The sequence below is a fragment of the Eptatretus burgeri genome, chromosome 7 (assembly GCF_056783735.1).
Source record: "Eptatretus burgeri isolate ZD-2024b chromosome 7, Ebu_testis_v1, whole genome shotgun sequence".
Classification (NCBI taxonomy): Eukaryota; Metazoa; Chordata; class Myxini; order Myxiniformes; family Myxinidae; genus Eptatretus; species Eptatretus burgeri.
The window spans coordinates 3,619,941-3,645,183 of record NC_140967.1 but is presented as its reverse complement, the minus strand read 5'-3'; the positions used below and the strand labels follow the sequence as shown (position 1 = coordinate 3,645,183).

The window sequence follows — 25,243 nt, the reverse complement described above, 5'->3', positions numbered from 1 at the left end:
TTGCAGTTGTTACTGGAGTTCATCAGGAGCGTGAACTGCTCCCCGCACTTTTCAATGCTTGTATGTCCTGAATTCTGGGGAGGATGTCAGAGAGATCAAACTGCTGTGCATCGTTTGGGAATGTCAAGATCTCTGACTTTGATTTTGCAGACGATGCACTCATTTTTGCGGAGACTTTAGATATCCTTTTGGGGCCCTCGAAGTGCTGAATGAGGAGTCGGAGCCGCTGGGTTTACAGGTTTCTTGGGTCGTAACTAAGATCCAGGCTTTCAATGACATCTTGGATGCTGCTATCCTGTCTGGACCTGTTTGTGGTGAGGATGTTGAGGTCACAGAGCGATTCACTTGCCTTGGCAGTGATATCCATATCTCCATATGTTGTGAAACAGAGGTCGATAGATGGCTGGGTTGGGCCTGGGCAGTCATGGATTCACTGGTTCATGCGGTGTGGTGATGTTGGTACCTATGCAGGAGGACTAAAGTCCGAATCTTTAAGTCCTTGGTTCTTCCAGTCTTGGTCTATGGATGTGAGGCTTGAACACTGACTTGGGCTCTGAGATGGAGACTTAACTCCTTCGGTACCAGGTCTCTTCGGAGAATCCTTGGCTATCACTGGTCAGACTGTGTCCAACGAGCAGTTGCTGAGAGATTCTCAAATGAGAGTTGTTACCTGCTTAGTCCTTGAGCGTCATCTGCGGCTGTATGGACATGTGGCTCGTTTTCCTGACACTGACCCTGATCACAAGATTCTCTCAGCAAGGGGAGTCTCCTGAGTGGAGGAGGCCAACGGGCCGACCACGTGCCTCATGGTTGTAGCAGTTCATCGGCATCTCAAGGAGATGGGGATGGCCAGACGGAGGCTCCTGGAGTACTGGAGGAAAGTGGACACGGCGACGCGCTCCCATACCTGACCTGATAGAATAATTAAGTGGTTTCAACCATTCCTTCAAATCCAAAGATAAGGGCAATCTTGTGTTTTGAGTGGAATTCTGAGTTTGTACAAGCTTGTTCAGTGATTGGTTAAATAATGCATATTGGGAACGAACTCCTCATTACAGTGATGAATCCGAATTTCTGCAACGTTAAATTGCATTTCAAAGCTCATAGGAATTGAATCGAAGGCCTCGAAAGTTGCAGCTTGGGAGGAATGCTTGTGTGTTGTAAGTACAGTGGTGTTTTTTTTTTTTTTGCATGTTTGTAATCTTTGCACCTCTGTCACTAATCTATGTAATCACCACTTTGGAGACCGATGACGGATCATAATTAGATGTTTTTGTCTCGTTCATCACGCGCTCTCTTTATGTGCTGTGTCGAGTTCTTGGGAAACAAACAAACGAAAATAAACAAATCTCCTTTAAAAAAAAAAAAAAAAAACATCTCGATTTCAAACGTTAAACTGCATGTTCAAGACAAATTCGAATTAAGGAAGAATGCTACCTTTGTTAATTCCTTATTATTATTTAAAAAAACGTTTTTGTCTGTTTTGTTTCCTGAATAATGGTTACTTGCATTTGCTGTAGGGATCCCATATTTGGTATGGGGTTTGACCTCTGTTGATGAACAAAAAGTCGAAAACAAAACGAGATTATTTGTCCGTGCGTTGTCCTCGATCATTGCTGAGCACCAAGCGACAAATTGGGACAATACGTTTTCAAGTCTGTTATGACTTGGTTTGGATCAGAATCGAGCGACTGACCTCCCAGGCTTAAAGTGAATGCTCTAACAATCATGTCAAGCTATCAAATTTCATTAACTCCAACTCTAACCAAATTTCACTGTCATATCGCAAATTGTGTATTTTCCACTCACCAAGCAACCACACCTGTACAAAACCTGGTGACCTTAAAAATCGTCTATAAATTCACCGGTAAACGTTGAGGTACTTGTTTTCTTATTTCAATGCTCTGTGTGTACCTACCTGTATACCTTAAACTTGGATTTGGAGGTCTTTTTGGTGGAGATGCATGCATTGCTGGGTTTTTGATAGCTTACTGGCTCAAATTTTGGTGTTTTCAATGTTTTAGACCTGTTTGATCACAATGAAGACGATGAAGGCAAGAAGTGGTTCAAAGGTGGCTTTTCACCACAATGGTACAGGTTGCTAGCAGAGCCGAAAGGTATCCAGTTGTTACTGGAGTTCGTCCAGTTGTTACTTCCAGCACACTCATCTCTAAGCTGTCTTGCCGAGATTTGAATCCTGTGTTTTGGTTGGAGAGGCGTTGTGTGTGTTGTCACTCATGAGGATGCTCAGCTGGATGCCCCATCTACCGGCATGAGTTGGTGGATGTTAAAGATCCCACGGTGTCCGTCGTGAATAGGAGGCGAGTTATCACCGGGACTTTGAATAAATTGTAAATTTCTGCTTTAACCTGGAGGGTGCTCCAGATCGGTGGCACTTATCGTGCCCCTGAGTGAACTGATGCCAATCCACAGCCACGTGATGGTGTGATACACACAGCCACCTTTAAAAGGGTTTTTATTTATTTTTTTTATTTTAACATATTTTTTGTTTAACGCAAGTTTTAATGAAATATGTGAATTTTCTTACTTGCTGTCCATCAGCACAAGATCCTTCAAACTTTTTCAATCCATAAAGGCAATAACTAACTCTGTCGATGTTCTGTCGATGCCGGACTGCGTGGCCCGTTGAGGTTTACAGAACTCGTCAAATGGACTAAAAAATAAATTATATAATCCGACAACTGGGGATGCTGACAGAGCTTTCTCTTTCTGGTCTGACATTTAATTGAGCTCAAGAGCTGCAGCAATTGATTTCGAGTTCAATTGACTTTTCACGTCGTTTCATGTTGAAAAATTGCCAATTGTCATTTCAGCGTGATTAAAGCTAATATCTGTTTGACTAACGTTGGTTTAAATGGCTTTCCTTTCTGACCATAAATCTTGACCTGAAGTTAAATCCGTTGTTGACAAATATCCTTACGTACATGCTGGCCTTGTCTTTCTACAATTCCTGTCAATGTGGTGTCATTTCAGTCATTTCCCCCCCAAAAAATTGGGTTGATTCAACTCCTCCTTTATATGCAGCACACGGCTGCAGGTAGAATCATTGGCTGGGGATGCAGCTGTACCGCTGATGCTGTGCCCCTCTACCAGAACACTGGTACTCATTTTGCCGACCTTGGAAGGATGACGGGCTGAGTCAACCCCACTTGGTATTAATTCAATGGAAAAAGGGGCTTAAACTCAGGACCCTGAGATTCCAAGCCACCCACTTGAACTGCTGAGCCAACACCAGGCTTATTGATTCTGTTAAACCTTCCTTTTGTAATCCAATGTTGCCTTTGAAAGAGCATGTCCATGATTTCATTTTATTTCATTGAAGGCAAACCATTAAGTCTACTCTGTGTGTAATCATGGTTAGAGCGTCCACTCTGAGTCTGGGAATTCAGTGGTTTGAACCCTGCCTGAGTCATACCATATACTAACTCTTAAAAACAAATGGTATGTGCTGCTTCCTTGCTTGATGCCTGGTATTAAAAGGATATAGCATGGACAAACAACCACAGGTTGGTAATTACCAGCACAGGCTTTTCTGGGCCCAATGGCCTCCTCCTGCGTTGAAGTTCATTGCAAGGAAACATTTGTACCCCGCGCACGCGAAGCGAAAAACGGGGTTCAGCAATTGCTTAATGTCCGTCAATCCGTATTTTATCAGTTTATAAATCAAGGAACAACTTATTTAAATTGAACGCTATATTTTGAACATGAATAGGAAGGAAGACGATTCTTTTGTTTTGAATTTGTCCTGGTCGCACATAAGAAGAGAGGAGTGAGATAATGTTTGTTTTTTTTTACCTTATCTGCCTACCTGGCAGTAAAACTTAATTTAAAATCATTCCAAATAAGAAACTTACTGTTTTGAAGGACACAAACAACAGGCATGAAGAACTCGTGTAATGTGTTACAATAGCTAATGTAAACACTGTGGAAAATGGTGGTAAAACCCGGAACTAATTTACTTGCATGACTTTTACAATCTTTATTTTATTACCCTCGCCAGACGAGAGGGTATGATCAAGTATATTGGTCAGTCGACTTTGTTATTCTGTCTGTCTGTTTGTATGTCAACCGCCTACAGGTTAGAATTTCAAACCGATTTTCACGAAACTTCACCACCTGGTAGAGTTCGTCATAAACAAGAAACCTATTGTTTTTAAGGTCAAAAAGTCAGAATGTCAACACAGGCCAAAGGTCAACAACTTTGGTGGAATTTATAAAATGCTCATTTTTCATCCCATTGACTTGAAATTTGAAGAGGATTTTCATTTCAGGTCACTGAATTCAACCACCAATTGTTTTTGAGGTCAACATTGGCTAAAAGGTCAACAAAGGCCAAATTTCTAAAATTGACAATTTTCATCCAATTGCCTTGAAATTAGAAGAGGAGTTGCAGATTTGGTCATTGAATTCAACTACCAATTATTTATGAGATCAATGTACTGTAGAGTCATAGACCAAAAGGTCAACAATGGAGGTGAGATTTTGGAAATCCTCAATTTTCATCCCATTGACTTGAAATTTGAAGAGGATTTTCATATCGGGTCACTGAATTCAACCACCAATTATTTAAGGTTAAATTTGGTTGATGGATTTTGCAAGTATCGTGCTATGCACGACATCTTTCTTGTTTGTTTGTCCGGACAGAATGCAAGCGAGTATGGTTCTTCTCTGCAACCGCTTGTTGGATTGGCATGAAATTTTCACCGTCGGACTACTCATGTCTAATGGTGAAATAGTAACTACTCGTATAGAATGTTTTAATGATAATTATTATGTCATTGGTCATGTGGTGTTGGAGAAAAGGAAAAACCTTGGACCTCTGTGTCTCCAAAACCACACCAAGGAAAAAAAATTGAAACTTGGCACATGACAAATGCTCCGCCTGGGGAATGTGATTTTTTTTATGATGTCATAGATACCTTCGTTATGACATCATAATTGCATACATAGAACACTTCCGGTTCCGGTTTTGGAGCAGCAAGAGGTCTCCTTCGGGGCTCCCTGCTGACATTCTCAAAGCTAAGTTTCCGGTTGTTATTTGTCCCGTTTTAACTGTTTAATTTTCTCACCTACATGTTACTGTGTGTTGCTAGTTCGGTTTTGTTTCAAAAATCGTGCTATTTTGTGAGTATTTTTGTCGACGTTCTTACCTGTGCTTGAGGCCTAGGCCTAGACTTGAGGCCTACCGGTTCCACTCGGTGTTCGATCGTTTTTTTTTTGTTTGTTTGTTTTTTCTCCCCATTACCTTCAATTTCTATCCTCCCCATTACCTTCAATTTTGATCCTCCCCACTTTCCAAACATCCCCCATTCTCCCAACTAATCTCTTTCTTATCTCAAAAAAAAAAATAAAAAAATAAAAAAATAAAAAAAACCCTACAACAACAATAACAACACGCTCACCTTCTCCCGATTTTGCTTCTTCTTCTTCCTCTTAACTTCCTCCTCGTCTTCTTCCTCGATTTTTTTTTTTTTTTTTTTTACACTTCCATGACCTAATCTGTTGAACTCTCTCATACATTAATATTAACAAAAAAAAAAACATATATATATATATATACCCAACAACAACAACAACACGCTCACCTTCTCCCGATTCTTCTTCCTCTTAACTTCCTCCTCGTCTTCTTCCTCGATTTTTTTTTTTTTACACTTCCATGACCTAATCTGTTGAACTCTCTCATACATTATTTTTAACAACAAAAACGATCTTATAATGCTTCATCTTCCTCTCTCACACATGTGGTACTCTTTACTGTTTCACAATGCACTACTCTTCTGCTATTTTAACAGACTGCTCTCATTTCGACCTCTCCTTCATTCCTTGCCTAAAAAATCCAACTATTACAGCGCTTCTTCTCTCCATGCTCTGAATTCGCCTTCATTGCATCCATCAAGAATTGTGTTAAATCGCATCTCTGACCTAAAACTTTTAAAAACCACAGTTTGCCATGGATGTTCGCTTTCCATCAACCATTCTTTTTCCAACTTCAGTGCCAACTCACCCCCTCACCCCTCACTCTCACTCTCAAAGCAACCATCCCACTCTTCTCCCTCCAAGCCTCCCTCCCACCTCTCTCAAAAATTCCCCCTCACCTTTCTCCCACCTTTCATCCCCCTCACTCTTCCTTCTCAAAGTTGCCCCCCCTCTCTCATCCACCAACCTGCCTCCCTCCACTGCCCTCTCACCTCCATCTCTCCACTCCACCTCCTCAAATCCTCAACTGCCTTCTTCCTTGTCTCTTGTCCCCCCTCTCCCCCAGCACCACAGAGCCTTTTCTCCTCCTCATTCGGCCCCCTCCACTCGTTATTCTGCAATACCCCACACTCCTTCAGCAACCCTCCTTACCTGCCCCCCTCGTCCCTTGTCCTACCCTCCCCCTCCCCCTCCACCTCCTGCACCCAAAGCCTCCTCCCCTTCCTCTTCATTAAAAGTGTGGACCTCAAATATCCGGGGCCTTCGCTCAAACCTTTCAGATCTTTCCATACAGGTTGCCACTGACAAACCAGACATTATCTGCCTAACAGAAACTTTCCTCTCCCAAGACGTGTCTGACTCCCAAGTATCTCTCCCTGGCTACTCCCTCTTATGGTATGACAGACCTGAGCCTCGTCTTGGTGGAGGTGTTGCTCTCTTCATCAAATACTCTATTCCTCACTCTCCATGCACTGCTCTCACTCCCCCACACCCCCAGGAATACCTCTGGCTTCGGCTTCCCCTCCACTCCCACCTCATGTTTATATGTGTACTGTACCGTCCACCGAACAGTGATGACTCCATCTACACCTCACTATCCGAAAACATGGACCATCTTCTATCTTCTCATCCAAACTCTCTCTTCCTCTTATGTGGTGACTTCAATTGTCATCACGCCAGTTGGCTAGGTGTGGGTACCTCTCTCACCTGCCATGGCACCTCAGCAAAAGCTTTCTGCGACTCATTGGGACTGACTCAATCGGTCAACTTCCCGACCCGGATCTCAACCAATGGTACTCCATCTCTTCTGGATCTGGTTTTGACAAATTTCCCTGACAATATCTGCTGCTCTTCCTTCGCTCCAATTGGATCTTCTGACCACGTCCTTGTCAAAGTGGACATCTCTCTGGCTGTTATCAGAGAACCACCTCACCGCCGTCGAGTCTGGCATTTCACTCAAGCCAACTGGCAGGGTCTCCGAGCAGCCATCAAACTTACAGACTGGTCTCCTATCACTACTTTCTCAAACATCAACTCATCCTGGGAATTCTTTCAAAGAAACTTGCTCTCCCTCATGCACAGATTTATCCCCTCTCGTGTTCAGTTGTCTTACCCTTCCTCCTGCCCTTGGTTTACTGAAGCTTGTGGCGAGGCAGTTGTCCTGAAACAACTTGCCTTTGCCTCATGGAAAGCAAACCCAACTGAGGGCAATCTCAGTTCTTTCCACAAAGCTCGGAACAAGTGTGTATCTACCCTCAGGAGAGCCAGAAAACAACATCTTTCTCATCTCAAGTCTGAACTCTCAAACCTCTCTCCCTCCTCAAAATCCTGGTGGCGTTTAATCAAATCTGTTTCTGGTGTATGTTCCCCCTCCATCCCCTCCCTTACCTCAAATGGCCGCACTGCTGATTCCACACGTGATAAAGCTGAATGTCTAAACTCGGTGTTTGCAGCTAAATCTTGTGTCCTAAACCCATCACTATCTCTACCCACTTTACCCAGTCGCACCCAACTGTCCCTGGACTCTGTATCCTTTTCTCCTGACAAGGTGGAGAGCTTGCTTTCAAACCTCGAGTCAGATTCTGCAACCGGTCCAGACGGCATCAGCCCACGTGTCCTCAAAGCCTGCTCTTCTGCTCTTGCTCACCCTCTCTCTGTTCTATTCACCCTCTCATTTGCCCAAGGTCATCTGCCATCTGCTTGGAAATCTGCTAACATCACTGCCCTGCATAAAAAAGGTGCAAAAACAGATCCCTATAACTACAGACCAATCAGCCTTCTCCCAACCATCAGCAAGGTGATGGAATCCATCATCGCTTCAGATATGAAATCCTTCCTCTTCTCCAATGGCTTGATTTCCAATCATCAATTTGGTTTCAGACCAGGTCACTCTACCCTGGATATGCTGCTTCTGCTCTCCCATCAATGGATGGAGGTCCTCAATGCCAGACAGGAAATCCGAGCCGTATCCCTGGACATATCACGTGCTTTTGACACAGTCTGGCACCCTGCCCTACTCACCAAACTCTCTTCCCATGGTATTCAAGGCCATCTCCACTCATGGCTCGCAGACTTCCTCTCCTGTCGCAGTCAACGTGTGGCCCTAAATGGAGTTCTTTCATCCCCTCTTCCTGTGCAGGCTGGAGTTCCTCAAGGTAGCGTTCTGGGCCCTGTTCTTTTTCTGGTTTTCATCAATGATCTCTCGGACTCTCTGGAAAATCCTCTATTTCTCTTTGCCGACGACTCCACCCTCTGCCGTACCATCTGTCATCCCTCAGACCGGCAAGCAGCAGCTTCTTCGCTCACTGCAGATCTGGATAAAATCACAAACTGGTCCAACACGTGGAACATGTCTTTCAATCCAGACAAATCTCACACTCTCACTATGTCTCTTCGAAAGGACCGTTTACAAAACCCCCCATCCACTTTCTCAACAATCCTCTGGAAGAAGTCTTTTCTTTCAAGCTTCTAGGTCTCACTATCTGCCATGACCTTTCCTGGGAAAGTCACATTTCCAACCTCGCCTCAAAAGCCAGTCGCCGACTGGGAATCCTCCGTCGTGCTAAGTCCTTCCTCGGCCCTCTTGAGCTCCTGACCACTTACAAAGCTTTTGTCCGTAGCCTGATGGAGTACTGCTCTCCCCTCTGGGCTGGTGCTCCTGCCTCCCACCTTTCTCGGCTTAACGCTGTCGAAACCAGGGCATTTAAGATCATCGGCATCTCCCGCAATGAAGCTGAGTCTTTGGGCCTCTCACTCAATCACCGCCGGTTGGTCGGTGGTCTTTCTGTCTTCTACCGACTCCTCTCCAGCCTTGCCCCCCCTGCTCTCTCTGCGATTTGTCCCCACCACATTTCCACAGGGTGCTCAAGGTCCGCCAACAACCCCCTTCTGGTAAAACTACCAAAATCACGAATCACTGCTCATCTTCACTCTTTCATTCCTCTTTTTTCCCGCCTTTGGCATAAACTTCCTCACTCTATTCTTTCCCATTCTTCCCTCCAGGCTTTCCAAACAGCTGTTCACCACCACATCTTATCTTCCCCCATCCAAATCCTCGATCTTTTCTACCCCCGATAACACTGAACAACAAATTTCAAAAAATTTTTTTACTGGAGATGTGTAAAGTGATTAAGACTAATTTGGGTACGCTGATTTCAAAAATCATAACCGTTTTGCTGTATCACGTCAGGATTTTCAGGAACAGAAATATTCCCATTGCCTAGAAGTCAGGATTTCAATGAAATTTACATATGTCTTTAACATGTCTATTTCGTACAATTGTTGTTAACTTGTGTTATATTTCTTTCTTTCAGATAAAGATGAGTAGGCGTTCCTGTACCAATCATCCTGACAACTTCTGTTATGTCTGTGGTCGGTATACCAAAAAGATCAACAGCGAAGTATATCTACAGCAGTGAAAATGAAGGCCGCCTACTTTCACTACTTCGGGTGTAAGGTGGGGGACCAAGAACAGAGCTGGGCACCACACATCTGCTGCACAAGCTGTCACACAACCTTGACTCAGTGGTTGGTGGGCAAGCGCGCGAGCATGCCATTTGCGGTGCCCATGATATGGCGTGAGCCGCAGAATCATCATGATGATTGTTATTTCTGCTGCACAAGCATCGCCGGCTTCAACAAGAAGAATAAAGGTCACATCAGGTACGCTGACTGCGTCTCTGCTCGTAAACCTGTGCCTCATGATGACGAGAACCCCGTTCCAACACCTCCAGCTGATCAGAACATAGCTGTAAGCAGTGGTGAAGAGGATGGTGATGATGAACCTTTGAACCCGACACTCAAGAATCACACCTTCTGAACCAGGGAGACTGAAATGATCTTGTAAGAGATCTCTCGCTGTCAAAGGCGAAGGCAGAGCTGCTTGGATCAAGGCTGCAGCAGTGGAATCTACTTGAACCTAACACCAAGATATCCTTGTTCAGAGCACGTCACAGAGACATGGCTGAGTTCTTTGAGATGGAAGACACGATGACATTCTGCAGTGACATCAACGGTCTGTTGAAAGAACTTGGGTGTGATCACGATCCTGCAGACTGGCGCCTCTTCATCGACTCGGGGAAGAACAGCTTGAAGGCTGTTTTGCTCCACAATGGCAACGAGAAACCATCAGTCCCACTGGCTCACGCGTTCGGCATGACAAAGACCTATGAGACTATGCGGCAGCTGCTTGATTCCATCAAGTACAATGACTTCAACTGGCACATCTGCGGAGACTTGAAAGTGGTGGCGCTTTTGTTGGGGCTGCAGTCAGGCTACACGAAATACATGTGCTTCCTTTGTCTCTGGGATAGCAGAGACGACAAGAATCACTGGACGAAGAAAGATTGGGAAGAGCGAAAAGAGCATGTACCTGGTCGACACAACGTGAAGCATGTCGCCCTTGTCGACCCAGCCAAGGTTTTCCTTCCACCACTCCACATAAAGCTCGGCTTGATGAAAAGTTTTGTACGGGCAATGGATCTGAATGGGCGTGGGTTTTTTTTTTTTTTTTTCCTCAAGGAAAAGTTTGGCAACACCTTGTCGGAGGCCAAGATCAAGGCTGGTGTCTTTGTTGGACCGCAAATCCGACAGATTATGAAGGACGAAACTTTTCCGACAACTCTAAACCCCAAAGAGCTGGCAGCGTGGAGGAGCTTCAAAGCTGTGACGGACAACTTCTTGGGGAACGAGCGCGCGGACAACTATGAAGAAATAGTGCAGCAGCTGCTGGAGTCCTTCAGGAAACTTGGCTCCAGGATGTCCCTGAAAATCCATTTCCTACACCAGCACCTGAACTTCTTCCCTGACAACTTGGGAGCAGTCTCGGACGAGCACGGCGAGCGATTCCACCAAGAGATTTCACTCATGGAGACGCGTTACCAAGGGTGGCACAACCCGAACATGATGGGCGATTTCTGCTGGTTCCTGCATCGTGAAACTGACACAGAGCAGCACAAACGCAAAGCCAAATGCCTAAAGCATTTTTAATTACATTCTAGTGGAGTTTTTCTGTAATTTCTATAATTTTGAAGCATTCATGATGAAATAAATGAATAAATGAATTTTTGTAAATTTCATTGAAATCCTGACTTCGAGGCAATGGGAATATTTCTGTTCCTGAAAATCCTGATGTGATACAGCAAAACGGTTATGATTTTTGAAATCAGCGTACCCAAATTAGTCTAAATCACTTTACACATCTCCAGTAAAAAATTTTTGTTGTTCAGTGTAATCCACCCAAGCCCACTTCCTTCATTTCTCCTGCTTTCCTTCCTGAAAGTCCCTGAAATGTCCATCTTCTCTTCGCCATGTTCCCCGTCCCATCCCCATCCCTCTCCCTTCCACAGTTCACCTAATGTGTCTGTTCCCCACTGTTTTGTCCCTTCCACTCCCGCCCCTCTTGTCTCATGCCTCCTTGCTGTGAGTTGTGTGTTTGCTCTCATACGAGCCTCGACCAAGGTATACAAAAAAAAAAAAAAATAAAAAACATCCAATCAGTATCAACATTTTTGAGAATCATCGAAGGATAAATTTTTCGACATGAAAAAAAAATTGATGACGTCATCAGTCACGTGGTTCGACAGCCATATTGAATTACCCTAACATATTCAAAGAGCTTCTCCAGATTGGCTGGACAGATTGAGGGGAAACTTCACACACGTTTTTCCCAAGCATTGGGGATACCAGGGTGTTCACGAATAATTGATATGTCACATGGTCTTACAACTACATTGGATTGAACGAAAATCTTAAATTTTATTTATTTATCTTCATCTGCTTTATCGATCAAAGTGAAACTTCACAATTATGATATCGTGGTGATGGTTAATATATGTTTTAAATTTCAAACTGATCGGACACATGGTCCAGCAGACATAATTATTTGATTTTTTTTTTGATCTGAGCTCTTTTTGCTATTTTTATTTTTTATTTTTTAATAAGACTCATTTGGATATGCGTGGATGGGGTTGAGGGTGGAGGAGGAGCAGCTGAAACCCGAATCGTATCCAGGTTCCTTCTGATGACTTCATCTTTGCTTTTTGCTTGTTTGGGTTCCTTCTGATTACTCCAATGCTGGACTATACCAACAGTATTTGGTTCCCATTTGATTTGAATTGAATTGATTTTAATCCCATTCTGAACTCAATTGAATAATAATAAAGGTCTTGCAGTGTCAAGTGTCCAATCAAAGCGGGACATCTTGGTGTCTGGTCATCAATGCCAGCAGTTATAAAGTGGAAGTTCTCGTTATGTCTATTATTTATTACAGAACACACCAGTGCACAATCACGATAAAAACTACACAAACACCAAACAAAGCAAGTCCTGGTGAGGGTCTGTAATCTCTGATTGGTCTTTTTCTTGTTTAAATTGAGTTACTGGAGATGGTTGAAGACTATAGTATACAAGTCACCTGTCATACTTCCAAGAATCTCAAGTTGTGCAGAACCTCAAATTAAATGTTCAATGGGTTGGATGTTGTGTTTTGGACTGCTTCTGGACTACTTCAAGAGCACTAAATGTTTGGATTTATTTTATTATTATTCCCGCGCTTTCGAAGAAAAGCGGGAATATTATGGTTTTGTGCGTCCGTACGTCCGTACGTCCGTCTGTCTTACCCTGTAACTCCTACACCGTTTGAAATAGGAACTTGAAACTTTGGGACATAGTAGATATATGTATGGGGAAATGCAAAACACTTTTGGATTTTTGATATGACCCCAAGGGGCCGGGCCAGAGGGGTTGGGGTCATGGGGGTCGATTTTTTTTTTTGTGTATTTACCATTGTACATGGTAAATTCTTTTAAAAAGAACTTGCTTATATGGCCGCCATGAGTGACAAACAGTTCAGTTCAGTTGTTGTTGACAAACAAACTTGTTCAGTCACAGGTTTTACTGTATTTATCTAATTGATAATGAAAAATTATACTTAATATTATATACAGTTCATTCCTATGATTAAATTGATGCACAGTTCTATATTGCTGGACAGTGTTAAATTAATGTTTCATGAAATGTTGACATGCTTGCAATGACTTCTGATTTAGTAAACATAGTAAGTCTTTGGTTATCAAGCACATCAAATAGAAAAAAATAGTCAATCCATTTTGCAACATAAAATTTCACCAAGCGTTAATGGGACAAAGCAGTGCGTGCGGGGATATGCGATGGTGTGCCATCGACAACATAGTTCTAGTTTTATTTTATTTTATTTTAATGATCGTTAAAATCATTATTTTATTCCAATTGAAAAACTATGAAGTAACACTGCATGGAGTATCTTGTTCTATGAACTCTCTTATTACCTCCGCAAGACAGGTGATCATCCTCTCTTAGGGATAGGACATTCCAGGCACCCACTTGAAGGGACCGCCTCAGGTTAACCCAGGGAGACCACCGTCTGGTGGATGACACCTCAGCATCATCCCGACGCACTACCACAATCTGACCCTGGAAGGTTAATCCATGGTTTCCCTCCGATCATCAAAGAGTGGGGGTCCCGAAGGCTTTGCCCCAATTCCCTCATCCGGTGAGCTTTTTTTTTGTATACCTTGGTCGAGGCTCGTATGAGAGCTAACACACAACTCACAGCAAGGGGGCATGAGACAAGAGGGGCGGGAGCGGAAGGGACAAAACAGTGGGGAACAGACACATTAGGTGAACTGTGGAAGGGAGAGGGATGGGGATGGGACGGGGAACATGGCGAAGAGAAGATGGACATTACAGGGACTTTCAGGAAGGAAAGCAGGAGAAATGAAGGAAGTGGGCTTGGGTGGATTATCAGGGGTAGAAAAGATCGAGGATTTGGATGGGGGAAGATAAGAGGTGGTGGTGAACAGCTGTTTTGAAAGCCTGGAGGGAAGAATGGGAAAGAATTGAGTGAGGAAGTTTATTCCAAAGGCGGGAAAAAAGAGGAATGAAAGAGTGAAGATGAGCAGTGGTTCGTGATTTTGGTAGTTTTACCAGAAGGAGGTTGTTGGCAGACCTTGAGCGCCCTGTAGAAATGTGGTGGGGATAAATCGCAGAGAGAGCAGGGGGGGGCAAGGCTGGAGAGGAGTCAGTAGAAGACAGAAAGACCACCGACCAACCTGCGGTGATTGAGTGAGAGGCCCAAAGACTCAGCTTCATTGCGGGAGATGCCGATGCTCTTAAATGCCCTGGTTTCGACAGCGTGAAGCCGAGAAAGGTGGGAGGCAGGAGCACCAGCCCAGAGGGGAGAGCAGTACTCCATCAGGCTATGGACAAAAGCTTTGTAAGTGGTCAGGAGCTCAAGAGGGCCGAGGAAGGACTTAGCACGACGGAGGATTCCCAGTCGGCGACTGGATTTTGAGGCGAGGTTGGAAATGTGACTTTCCCAGGAAAGGTCATGGCAGATAGTGAGACCCAGAAGCTTGAAAGAAAAGACTTCTTCCAGAGGATTGTTGAGAAAGTGGATGGGGGGGTTTTGTAAACGGTCCTTTCGAAGAGACATAGTGAGAGTGTAAGATTTGTCTGGATTGAAAGACATGTTCCACGTGTTGGACCAGTTTGTGATTTTATCCAGATCTGCAGTGAGCGAAGAAGCTGCTGCTTGCCGGTCTGAGGGATGACAGATGGTACGACAGAGGGTGGAGTCGTCAGCAAAGAGAAATAGAGGATTTTCCAGAGAGTCGGATAGATCATTGATGAAAACCAGAAAAAGAACAGGGCCCAGAACGCTACCTTGAGGAACTCCAGCCTGCACAGGAAGAGGGGATGAAAGAACTCCATTTAGGGCCACACGTTGACTGTGACAGGAGAGGAAGTCTGCGAGCCATGAGTGGAGATGGCCTTGAATACCATGGGAAGAGAGTTTGGTGAGTAGTGCAGGGTGCCAGACTGTGTCAAAAGCACGTGATATGTCCAGGGATACGGCTCGGATTTCCTGTCTGGCATTGAGGACCTCCATCCATTGATGGGAGAGCAGAAGCAGCATATCCAGGGTAGAGTGACCTGGTCTGAAACCAAATTGATGATTGGAAATCAAGCCATTGGAGAAGTGGAAGGATTTAATGTCTGAAGCGATGATGGATTCCATAACCTTGCTGATGATTGGGAGAAGGCTGATTGGTCTGTAGTTACAGGGATCTGTTTTTGCACCTTTTTTATGCAGGGCAGTGATGTTAGCAGATTTCCAAGCAGATGGCAGATGACCTTGGGCAAATGAGAGGGTGAATAGAACAGAGAGGGTGAGCAAGAGCAGAAGAGCAGGCTTTGAGGACACGTGGGCTGATGCTGTCTGGACCGGTTGCAGAATCTGACTCGAGGTTTGAAAGCAAGCTCTCCACCTTGTCAGGAGAAAAGGATACAGAGTCCAGGGACTGGGTGGGTGCGACTGGGTAAAGTGGGTAGAGAAAGTGATGGGTTTAGGACACAAGATTTAGCTGCAAACACCGAGTTTAGACATTCAGCTTTTTCACGTGTGGTATCAGCAGTACGGTCATTTGAGGTAAGGGAGGGGATGGAGGGGGAACATACACCAGAAACAGATTTGATTAAACGCCACCAGGATTTTGAGGAGGGAGAGAGGTTTGAGAGTTCAGACTTGAGATGAGAAAGATGTTGTTGAAAGAAAGAGAAAGATGCTCTCCTGAGGGTAGATACACACTTGTTCCGAGCTTTGTGGAAGGAACTGAGATTGCCCTCAGTTGGGTTTGCTTTCCATGAGGCAAAGGCAAGTTGTTTCAGGACAACTGCCTCGCCACAAGCTTCAGTAAACCAAGGGCGGGAGGAAGGGTAGGACAACTGAACACGAGAAGGGATAAATCTGTGCATGAGGGAGAGTAAGTTTCTTTGAAAGAAATCCCAGGATGAGTTGATGTTTGAGAAAGTAGTGATAGGAGACCAGTCTGTAAGTTTGATGGCTGCTCGGAGACCCTGCCAGTCGGCTTGAGTGAAATGCCAGACTCGACGGCAGTGAGGTGGTTCTCTGATAACAGCCAGAGAGATGTCCACTTTGACAAGGACGTGGTCAGAAGAACCGATTGGAGCGAAGGAAGAGCAGCAGATATTGTCAGGGAAATTTGTCAAAATCAGATCCAGAAGAGATGGAGCTGCCCTGTGAAGCGCAGCTGCACAGGAGGTACTCCCACAGAGCAGGTTTTCAATTCTTTGCGTTTTTCTTGTTGTGTGGAATGAAGGGTTTTACGATGGCCGGAGGGCAAATCCTGCCATCAACCTCCTAAAAAAACAGTAACGCAACTCCAGGAGGACATCCGCAGACACAGTTGGGCACTAGATATGGATGGCCGTTTGCTCACAAGGAGCTCCTCTGCCTTTTGGCAGGTTTTGTTTTTAATCCTGCTGGGTGTCGATATCATACACCCTCCTCACCCGGAAACTTGATGGGGGAGATGGTGTAGTCGCCGACAACCCGACCATGAAACGGGTTAGTGCAGGTTTACACCTGTAGCAAGTCACAGATCTAATCTGGCTTGACATCGAGGGCAAGGCAACAAGTGGCAAGAGAAACTAGAGCAAGGGGAGCGCTAAGTGCATGCTTGAAGGTGAAGAAAGGGATTAATGCTCTCCGCAGTCACTACAACAGGACATTTGATGAACTGATCCATTTGATGAATGAAGGCTGTGGATGAGTGGCTCGTAGAAGGAAACACATTTCTCATTCAAAAATCTGAAGAAACCCAATTTCCTCACAAATACCGACCCATAACAAACCCACCAAGAACATGCAGACTTCTAACATGAATCACGAAAAAAATAATGTACCATCATCTAACAACAACAAGGACGTTTGCAGGCAGAACAAAAGGGATGTAAGAGAGGTCCTTTTGGAACAATTGACCACCTACTACTGAACAAGGCCGTACTTGAAAATTGCGAAATGTGAAGAACCAAATTTTCCACCGCCTGGATAGACTATAAGAAAGCTTTTGACTGTCCCACATTCATGGATAATAAAATGCATGGAAATGTACAAAATCAATTCCCACATAATCAACCTGATTGAGAAAGCAATGGAGCTCCGGAATACCACATTGATATTACAGCACTCGGGAAAATACCAGATGTGAAGATATGGTGTAGGATCTTTTCGGGAGACAGTCTTTTCCCCCTCTTGTTTTATTTTGGCTCTGGACCCACTGAGTAACCTCATCAACAAACAAGGACATGGATACAAAACCAATAGAAGAACATCCAAAGAAACAGGAAAGGTGACACACCTACTATACATGGATGATTTAAAGCTCTTCGCACCGAATGATGAAAAATTGACAGAATGGCTAAAATTAGTAAAATGGTTCTCTGAGGACATTCAAAGGGAATTTGGAATCGATAAGTGTGCCAAGTGCACATTTGTACAAGGTAAACCAATAAAAAGTCAGAATAAAAATTGACCTTGAAACAACAATACAGCAGTTCAAAAATGAAGCATCACGCAAATACCTCAGAGTAGAAGAGGTCCACCAAATATGTCACAAACAAATGCGCAAAACAATCTCCAAAGAATACCTACGTAGAACCTAGCTGATCCTGAAAATGTACCTCTCCCAACAAACAAAATCAAAGCCATAAACTATCTCGCAGTACCAGTATTCCAATGCAGCTGTGGAATAATAAACTGGCCCCAATCGGAAATCAATTCACTAGACATCAAAACCAGAAAACTCCTTCCCATCCACTAAATGTTAAACAAAAGCTAGTGTATCCCGAGAATGTACCTGCCGAGACGAGAGGGAGGGAGTGGCCTGATGGAGCCGAACCAGGTGCACAGAGCGACGAGTATAGAACTAGCTGAGTATGTAAAATGCTCAACAGACCATCAGATTCAATTTGTAAACAAACATGAACACAACAAACCTGAAAAAGTATCCCTAATTCACTTTTCAAGGAATTTCCAAAAACAGGTGTGAATAGAAGAAACCGCACAGGAAAATGAAACGGCAACTAATGCAGTCGCAACAAATGCAAAAAAGACAAAATAAATATATAAAAATAAATATTAACAAATATACACCAACAACTGGGAGAATGACAAAAGAGCAGGAAAATACAAAATAAATAAATAATTGGACCGAGTTGGGATCGACAAAGAAGGCTCATTGGAATGGCTAAGGTAGCTCAACTGGGACCGAGAACGAATAATAATAAGTACCCAAGATCAAGACACTACACCAATGGATTTTAAAAGATGGCGGGACTGAGCCAGATGGACAAGCCGAAGGTTCTGCAAGACAGAAACAGAAAGTACTCGGGATGCAAAAAAATATCATCAGAACAACTTTACACACAACGGCACAAAAAAGTATACAAAGTGATTCATTGGCAAATCTACAAAAATTTCAACATCCCAGTTCTGGGAAACTCATGGAAACACGAACCAAGAACAATCTTTGAGAATATGGATGTCATTCTCATTTACGACCTGATGATCCCATCGAGCATGAACATCGAAAACAAAGCCTTGCGACTGGACATCATTATCAGGAACAAAAAGGAAAAGACAGCATTGTTGATCGAGATATCAGTACCCAGCGATTTTTGGCTGAAACAATGCAGAAATCAAGAAAATGACCAAATACCAAGACCTCAAAAATGAGATCAAGACATCTTGGAAGATGAAGAGGGTTGAAATTGTACCACCAGTGATAATTGGAAGAACATGAATAACAAAGAAGAACCTCACTGAGGTTTTGAAAATCATCCCAAGGAATATTATCACAAACCAGAATATCACCTCCAACTCTCTGGAAAATCCTCTTTATCTCTTTGCTGATGACTCCACCCTCTGTCAGACCATCTGTCATCCCTCAGCCCGGCATGCAGCAGCTTCTTCACTCTCTGCAGATCTGGGTAAAATTACAAACTGGTCCAACACGTGCAACATGTCTTTTAATCCTGATAAATCTCACACTCACTATGTCTCTGCAAAAGGACTGTTTAGAATAAGTCCTCTCACTCAAGCTTCTGGGTCTCACTATTTGCCATGACCTTTCCTGGGAAAGCCACATTTCAAACCTGACCTCCAAAGCCAGTCGCCGACTGGGAATCCTCCATCGTGCAAAGTCCTTCCTCGGCCCATCTGAGCTCCTGACCACACACAAAGCTTCCATCCGCAGCCTGATGGAGTACTGCTCTCCCCTCTGGGATGGTGCTCCTGCCTCTCACCTTTCTGGGCTTCATGTTGTGGAAACCAAGGCATTTAGGATCATTGGTATCTCCTGTGGTGTGGCTGAGTCTTTGGGCCTCTCACTCTCTCACTGCAGGCAGGTCGGTGGTCTTTCTGTCTTCTACCATCTCCTCTCGGGTCTCGCCCCCCCCACTGTCTGTGATATGTCCCCCCCCCCATATTTCCGCAGGGCGCTCATGTTCCGCCAGCAACCTCCTTCTGGTAAAACTACCAAAATCATGAATCTCTGCTCAACTTCACTCTTTTATTCCCCTTTTTTCCCACCTTTGGAATAATCTCCCTTACTCTCTTCAATCCCATTCTTCCCTCCAGGCCTTCAAAACAGCTGTTCACCCCCACCTCTTATCATCCCCCATCCAAAACCTCAATCTTTTCTACCCCCATTAATCCTCCCCAAACCCACCTCCTTCAAATTCCCTGCTTTCCTTTCTGAAAGTCCCTGTAATGTCCATCTTATATTCCACATGTTCCTCGCCCCATCCCTCTCCCTTCCACAGATATTCTTATGTCTCTGTTCACTGTTTTGTCCTTCCCTCTCCCGCCCCTCTTGTCTCATGCCCCCCCCTTTTGCTGTGTGTTGTGTGTTAGCTCTCATATGAGCCTCAACAATGTATACAAAACAAACAAACAAAAAAACTACAATTGGGGACAGTCTGGGGTTCTGTGTGATTCTGAAAAGAACCCTCGGAACACAACTCTGTGAACAACAAAGTTGAACAGCTTGGTCCATGAACTGTGATCCCTTATCAAAGCGGAGGTGGATACTTTGAGTCCTGGGAGGACTTCGTTCCATCCCCTCAAACCCCCAGATGGAGATAACAACCAAAGACACACACTGACACCTTAATATAGACGCAGCACATGGCTGCAGGTAACCACATTTGCTGGGGGTATAGTTATGTGTCTGATGCAGTGCCCCCAGTGGGTTAGAGCAGGAATTTATAATTTGTTCAGGGTGTTGGCGATAGTTCACAGACTTTTCACAAACATTTTTAATGTCCACCAACGAATACCGACAGACGGGGCACACAGTTCAACGTCCATCCAAGGGATGGGACACTTCGTTATGCTTTTTGAAAATAACGAGAATTACTATAAGGGCACTCGGTGGAGTGCATACCTCCACCACGCAATGCCTGATCCATGAGAACATATCTGGCCCAATACATGTCTGAAATATCATGATATACAGCACTTTATAGTTTTTGGCCCTATCTCTCAATAGTATCTGTTCAGTTTCTTGCTCATCTTTAAAATTCGTTTGCCAAGCATCTTCGGCACAGGAAAAGGACAGTTGGTCCAGCATTTCTGCATCGTATTGTCACCCAACATTCCCAACAAAGATGCTCGTGTTGTCCAAAGGGTAAAGGAGTATATTTTGTGATTTTTTTATTTTGTTCATCTTTGTTATATGTATTGTGTGATCAAAATAACGATGAGCCGTTCTCTGTGTGTGACGTCGCCCTCCCCTCTTCCCTCTTCAACTCTTCCCATCCTTTAGGTATTGATGTCCTCTTGCTGGGGATTAAAGTTTCCTCTGACCAGAATAAACTCTTCATCTTGAGCCCAGTCATTACACAGCACAGGCTGAGAATGGCCATTCACTCCTCAAGGACCGTTTCTGTGCATGCTCAGACATTGATTCAAGCACATGGAGCAACTGAGCGCAACACTCTGCACCTGAACAGGTGTAACGCTTCCTACGGGTAAGGATTCATTGCGATGGCACTTCCTCCTCATTTTCGCGGCTCATTTCAGAGTGTGATTGATTCGAACTTGTCGGTGTATATGATGGATAAGGGCTGATGAAGAATGGCAATAAAGTGCGTGAGAGTACAGCTTTGCAGATAGGGCATTTCGCTGGCTGTCCTGTGTGCTTGTACTCACACTTGTTGACCTCCTCGAAATCCTAAGTAAAAGTCATACGAATGCATATGGGATTGATCATGTCATTCAAAATGCAAAAGAGTACAGTGTTGTTAAATTGAATATCCACAGTATTCATTCCACGGACACTTGGATTTTCCCAGAAATGACAATTAACAGACTCTAAACAGGTCATGGACATTGCAATCCATATTGAATGTACATTCCGATTATTTATATATATATATATATATATATATATATATATATATATATATATATATATATATATATATATATATATGGTTTTGTCCTCTTGTGTAAAACAAACAAAATAAAATGGCATTCAGTGAGAGTGAGAGTGAGATTGCATGTGAAATTTGTGTCGCGCGTGTAACTGTGCAAACCTGGTGTCTCTGATTAATACCTGGAGTTGTACGATAGATACGACATGGTACATGTACAATATCCCGTTAATCCGGTTCTTATTTCCGTCCGGTGCATGCGAGCTCATTCCTATCACCAAGCAGCACATAGTCTCATACATTCCGCTCAATGGTGGGAACCACTCACTCACTGCGTGTGTGCTGAGGACCCTCGAGCATTCAGACCCAGACCACCATGGACATCCATTCCACAGTTTTACGAGCACAACTCAGGAACGATTTCTAAATTTAATTTAACAACAACACAGGCGAAATACATTCATAAACAGTGGTAAAGAGGCAGTGGGGATTGTCCGTGCCACTTTAGATCACCAACTGACTTCACAACACACTAAAATGAAATCCTTAAAAAGCACATCCTGATTGTGTATATACTGGACATACACACACCACACACACACACACACACACACACACACACACACACACACACACACACACACACACACACACACACACACACACACACACACACACACACACACACACACACACACACACACACACACACACACACACACACATTGAAGATGCCTGGTGTTGGCTTAATGGTTAGGGTTGTGGCTTGGGATCCTCGGGGTCCTGAGTTTGATCCCCGCTGGCCACTGAATTAACATCAGGGGGGTTGACTCAGCCTGTCAACTGAGGTCAGCGAAATGAGCATCAGTATACTGGTAATTATCCCTGCGTGTTGAAGGCGACTAAAGGGTTGGCACCAGGAAGGGCATCCAGCCATAAAAACATTGCCACAAGAAAGGGTACCATGATTGGAGCCCACAAAAAGCTGACCCGTGCTCAGGGAAAAGGGCTTTAAACTGGTGTGATGATGATGATGATGATGATGATGATATATAGATACTGAAGCATCATAGAATATAAAAAGATTAATTTACCGGCACACTGAGTACAGGTTCAGGAGATTCACATTCAGATAAAGCTAGACATGCACGGATATGAACACGTGTACACATAATGTCACAGAATAATATGGGCACACTTCGTCATGTAATATTTGTATGTTAATAACTACGTTATTATAACTGCGATGGCTCAAAGTAGTATTCACAATGGGCAACAGAAGTCATTAGCTCACTGTGCATATGGTATAGCATATATTATGAATTTGATGGAGGAAGAGCAGGACAGGTACGCGTGTGGGTCACCTGTGCATCTATCTGGGCAGAAAATTTTGCCACGGCTGTCAATCAGTCTGATGGGGGCGGGACCGCGAGATACATTTGCTCAAGGAACAATCAGACCGACATGGCTATGCTTAACGGTGGAATATTGTCAGCCTTGTTCGTGTAGGGCAGTTATGGGGCAAATCAACATCAACAACACACATATTTCGATAAAGTACATGCTATTTAGAATGTTAGATCGTCTATAAAGTATATACAGTACCGATACAATGTGAACACTTCGATAACGTTTCCACTACGTTTGTAAATGACTAGTAGAACATATATATATATATATATATATATATATATATATATATATATATATATATATATATATATATATATATATATATATATATATATACATATATACATATATATATATATATATTATACTTTATACGATATATATATATATATATATATATATATATATATATCGTATAAAGTATAATATATATATATATATATATATATATATATATATATATATATATATATATATATATATATATTATACTTTATACGATATATATATATATATAGTAGTCCAGTAGAACTACACTATAACCTGATACAAATTGCAATAGTTTTTTTTTATTGCTGGATCTTATTCAGGGAGTCCCTCTGAATGTCCCAGAATAAAACAGGACCACGGGAAGTGCCATAATTTGCATAAATTCAAAATGGCCGCCATTGAGCACTTGGGGGCTGATATCTCCTAAACGGTGCGTTTTAGACCCCATAAATGTATCATTAGCAGATAGTAAAGTGACCCTAAGGAATTCAAATATGTCGTCAAAATTTGTATATGACGTTGTATATGTCAGAAATGACGTCATTGATATAATTTATGTTAAATTTATGTTTTCCTCAATGTTTTTGTTGGAAGTACATGTATGACGTTCTTTGGAAATATCCGAGTCTGAAATATGTTCCATGAGCTATGCCTTGTACATTAACAAATTCAAATGTCGACCTCCACAGAGTCTGTCCTATACATGTCCTGGCTTATTTGCATGATGACGTTTTACTTTGTCTGAATCAATATCGGTGGCAACATCCCCCTTATTAGTGCATGATGTCCCTTTGCATCCCATGCATGATGGTGAACACTCTAAGCCATTTTTCCAACAGCTGCAACGAAGGGTGTCACAATCACCCTTACATTGGCACCGGATTATTTTCAGCAGATATTCCGGTGCAGGAAGCAAGTCCATCTTGCTTGGCTGCATTCGACCATCTGACAAATGCCACCCCAATCTGTTGGATTCAGTTCTTCTTTCCCGATCCAAACCTTGGCTTGATAGTAAACCCTCTGTGAGTGATATCTTGCTGCGTTGGATGTTGGAGGTAGCATCTGTATTGGAGACTGCGAGCACTGGTAGCCACATTTTCTGAGAACTTCCTGGCTCTCAGGTCATCCAGGCTTTCTTCCATCTTTCCACCACATAGAAAGACAAGAGCGCTCTCTCCTGCTTTATCTATGTCCTCTACTACCAACCCTTCTTGAGCCAACTTGAGAATTTGCGACTTAAACTCATGATGATTTTGGGATTTCTTCACGGGCGCTCCTTTCCCTATCCCAAATATCCTGGATGTTGTGTCGCATCCAGCAATTGCATGGATCACTGGCAAGAGACTACACAATTCTTTCCCCAACTGCTTCTTGAGGCAAACAATGTCCCACACTCTCCTATTCACCTCCTTCTCCCCACACTTGCGTTCTGACCTGAAGACGAGTCCTTTGCAATCATCACCGCAATTGCATCACTGTTGTGTTTCCCAAAGAAACACAACAGTGCAAGATCTGTATCTTCTCCTATTAGTTGCGTACAAGCAGACGTTGAACACCTTACAGCCGTTTTCACAATGAAGACATCAGCATCACCATCTGCGCTTAGGGTCTTGATGCCGGTTTCACCCATCTTCTGTAATGGAGTGGTATTTGCTTCCCTGTTCTGAAGTTTACACTACAAACTATGTGGTAAATGGCATCTGCCACGTGAAGGTCAATGCAAGATGCCAAATGTCCCCAAACTTTCTCTGCCCAAGGATCGTTTGAGGGCCTTTGGTCGCATGCTTTAAAGATAGACCTCTGGAAGTCCCACGTTCGAACAGGGTAAGAATCATCAGAGTTGGTGTCTGCTGACATCCCACAAAGGAAGCAGTGTTCCAAAAAGTTAAATATGGGTTCAACAGAACGGCGACTTGGCGGCTCTGGCTCCTCTCGAAACTTTCGTTTTAACGAAAACTGTATAGATTTCTTGTTGCAAAAGTCTCGTCTGCATTCAGAGTGGAACTTCTGCCCCACCATCACGTTGATGGCAACTCCTCTTGATTTTGCAGCTTCCCTCACACTA

The 25,243-nt window shown here is 43.5% G+C and overlaps 1 protein-coding gene across 4 annotated transcripts in view; it reads left to right on the top strand.

The window, feature by feature from the left end:
• The window catches only part of LOC147022565 (leukocyte tyrosine kinase receptor-like), a 475,774-nt gene that overhangs the window by 160,817 nt on the left and 289,714 nt on the right, over positions 1 to 25,243 (top strand). For all 4 annotated transcript variants that reach the window (XM_085887264.1, XM_085887262.1, XM_085887265.1 and 1 more), the window contains one exon: positions 20,886 to 21,090. In XM_085887264.1, the coding sequence (XP_085743390.1) occupies positions 20,886 to 21,090 (205 nt within the window). The remainder of the gene's footprint in view (positions 1 to 20,885; positions 21,091 to 25,243) is intronic.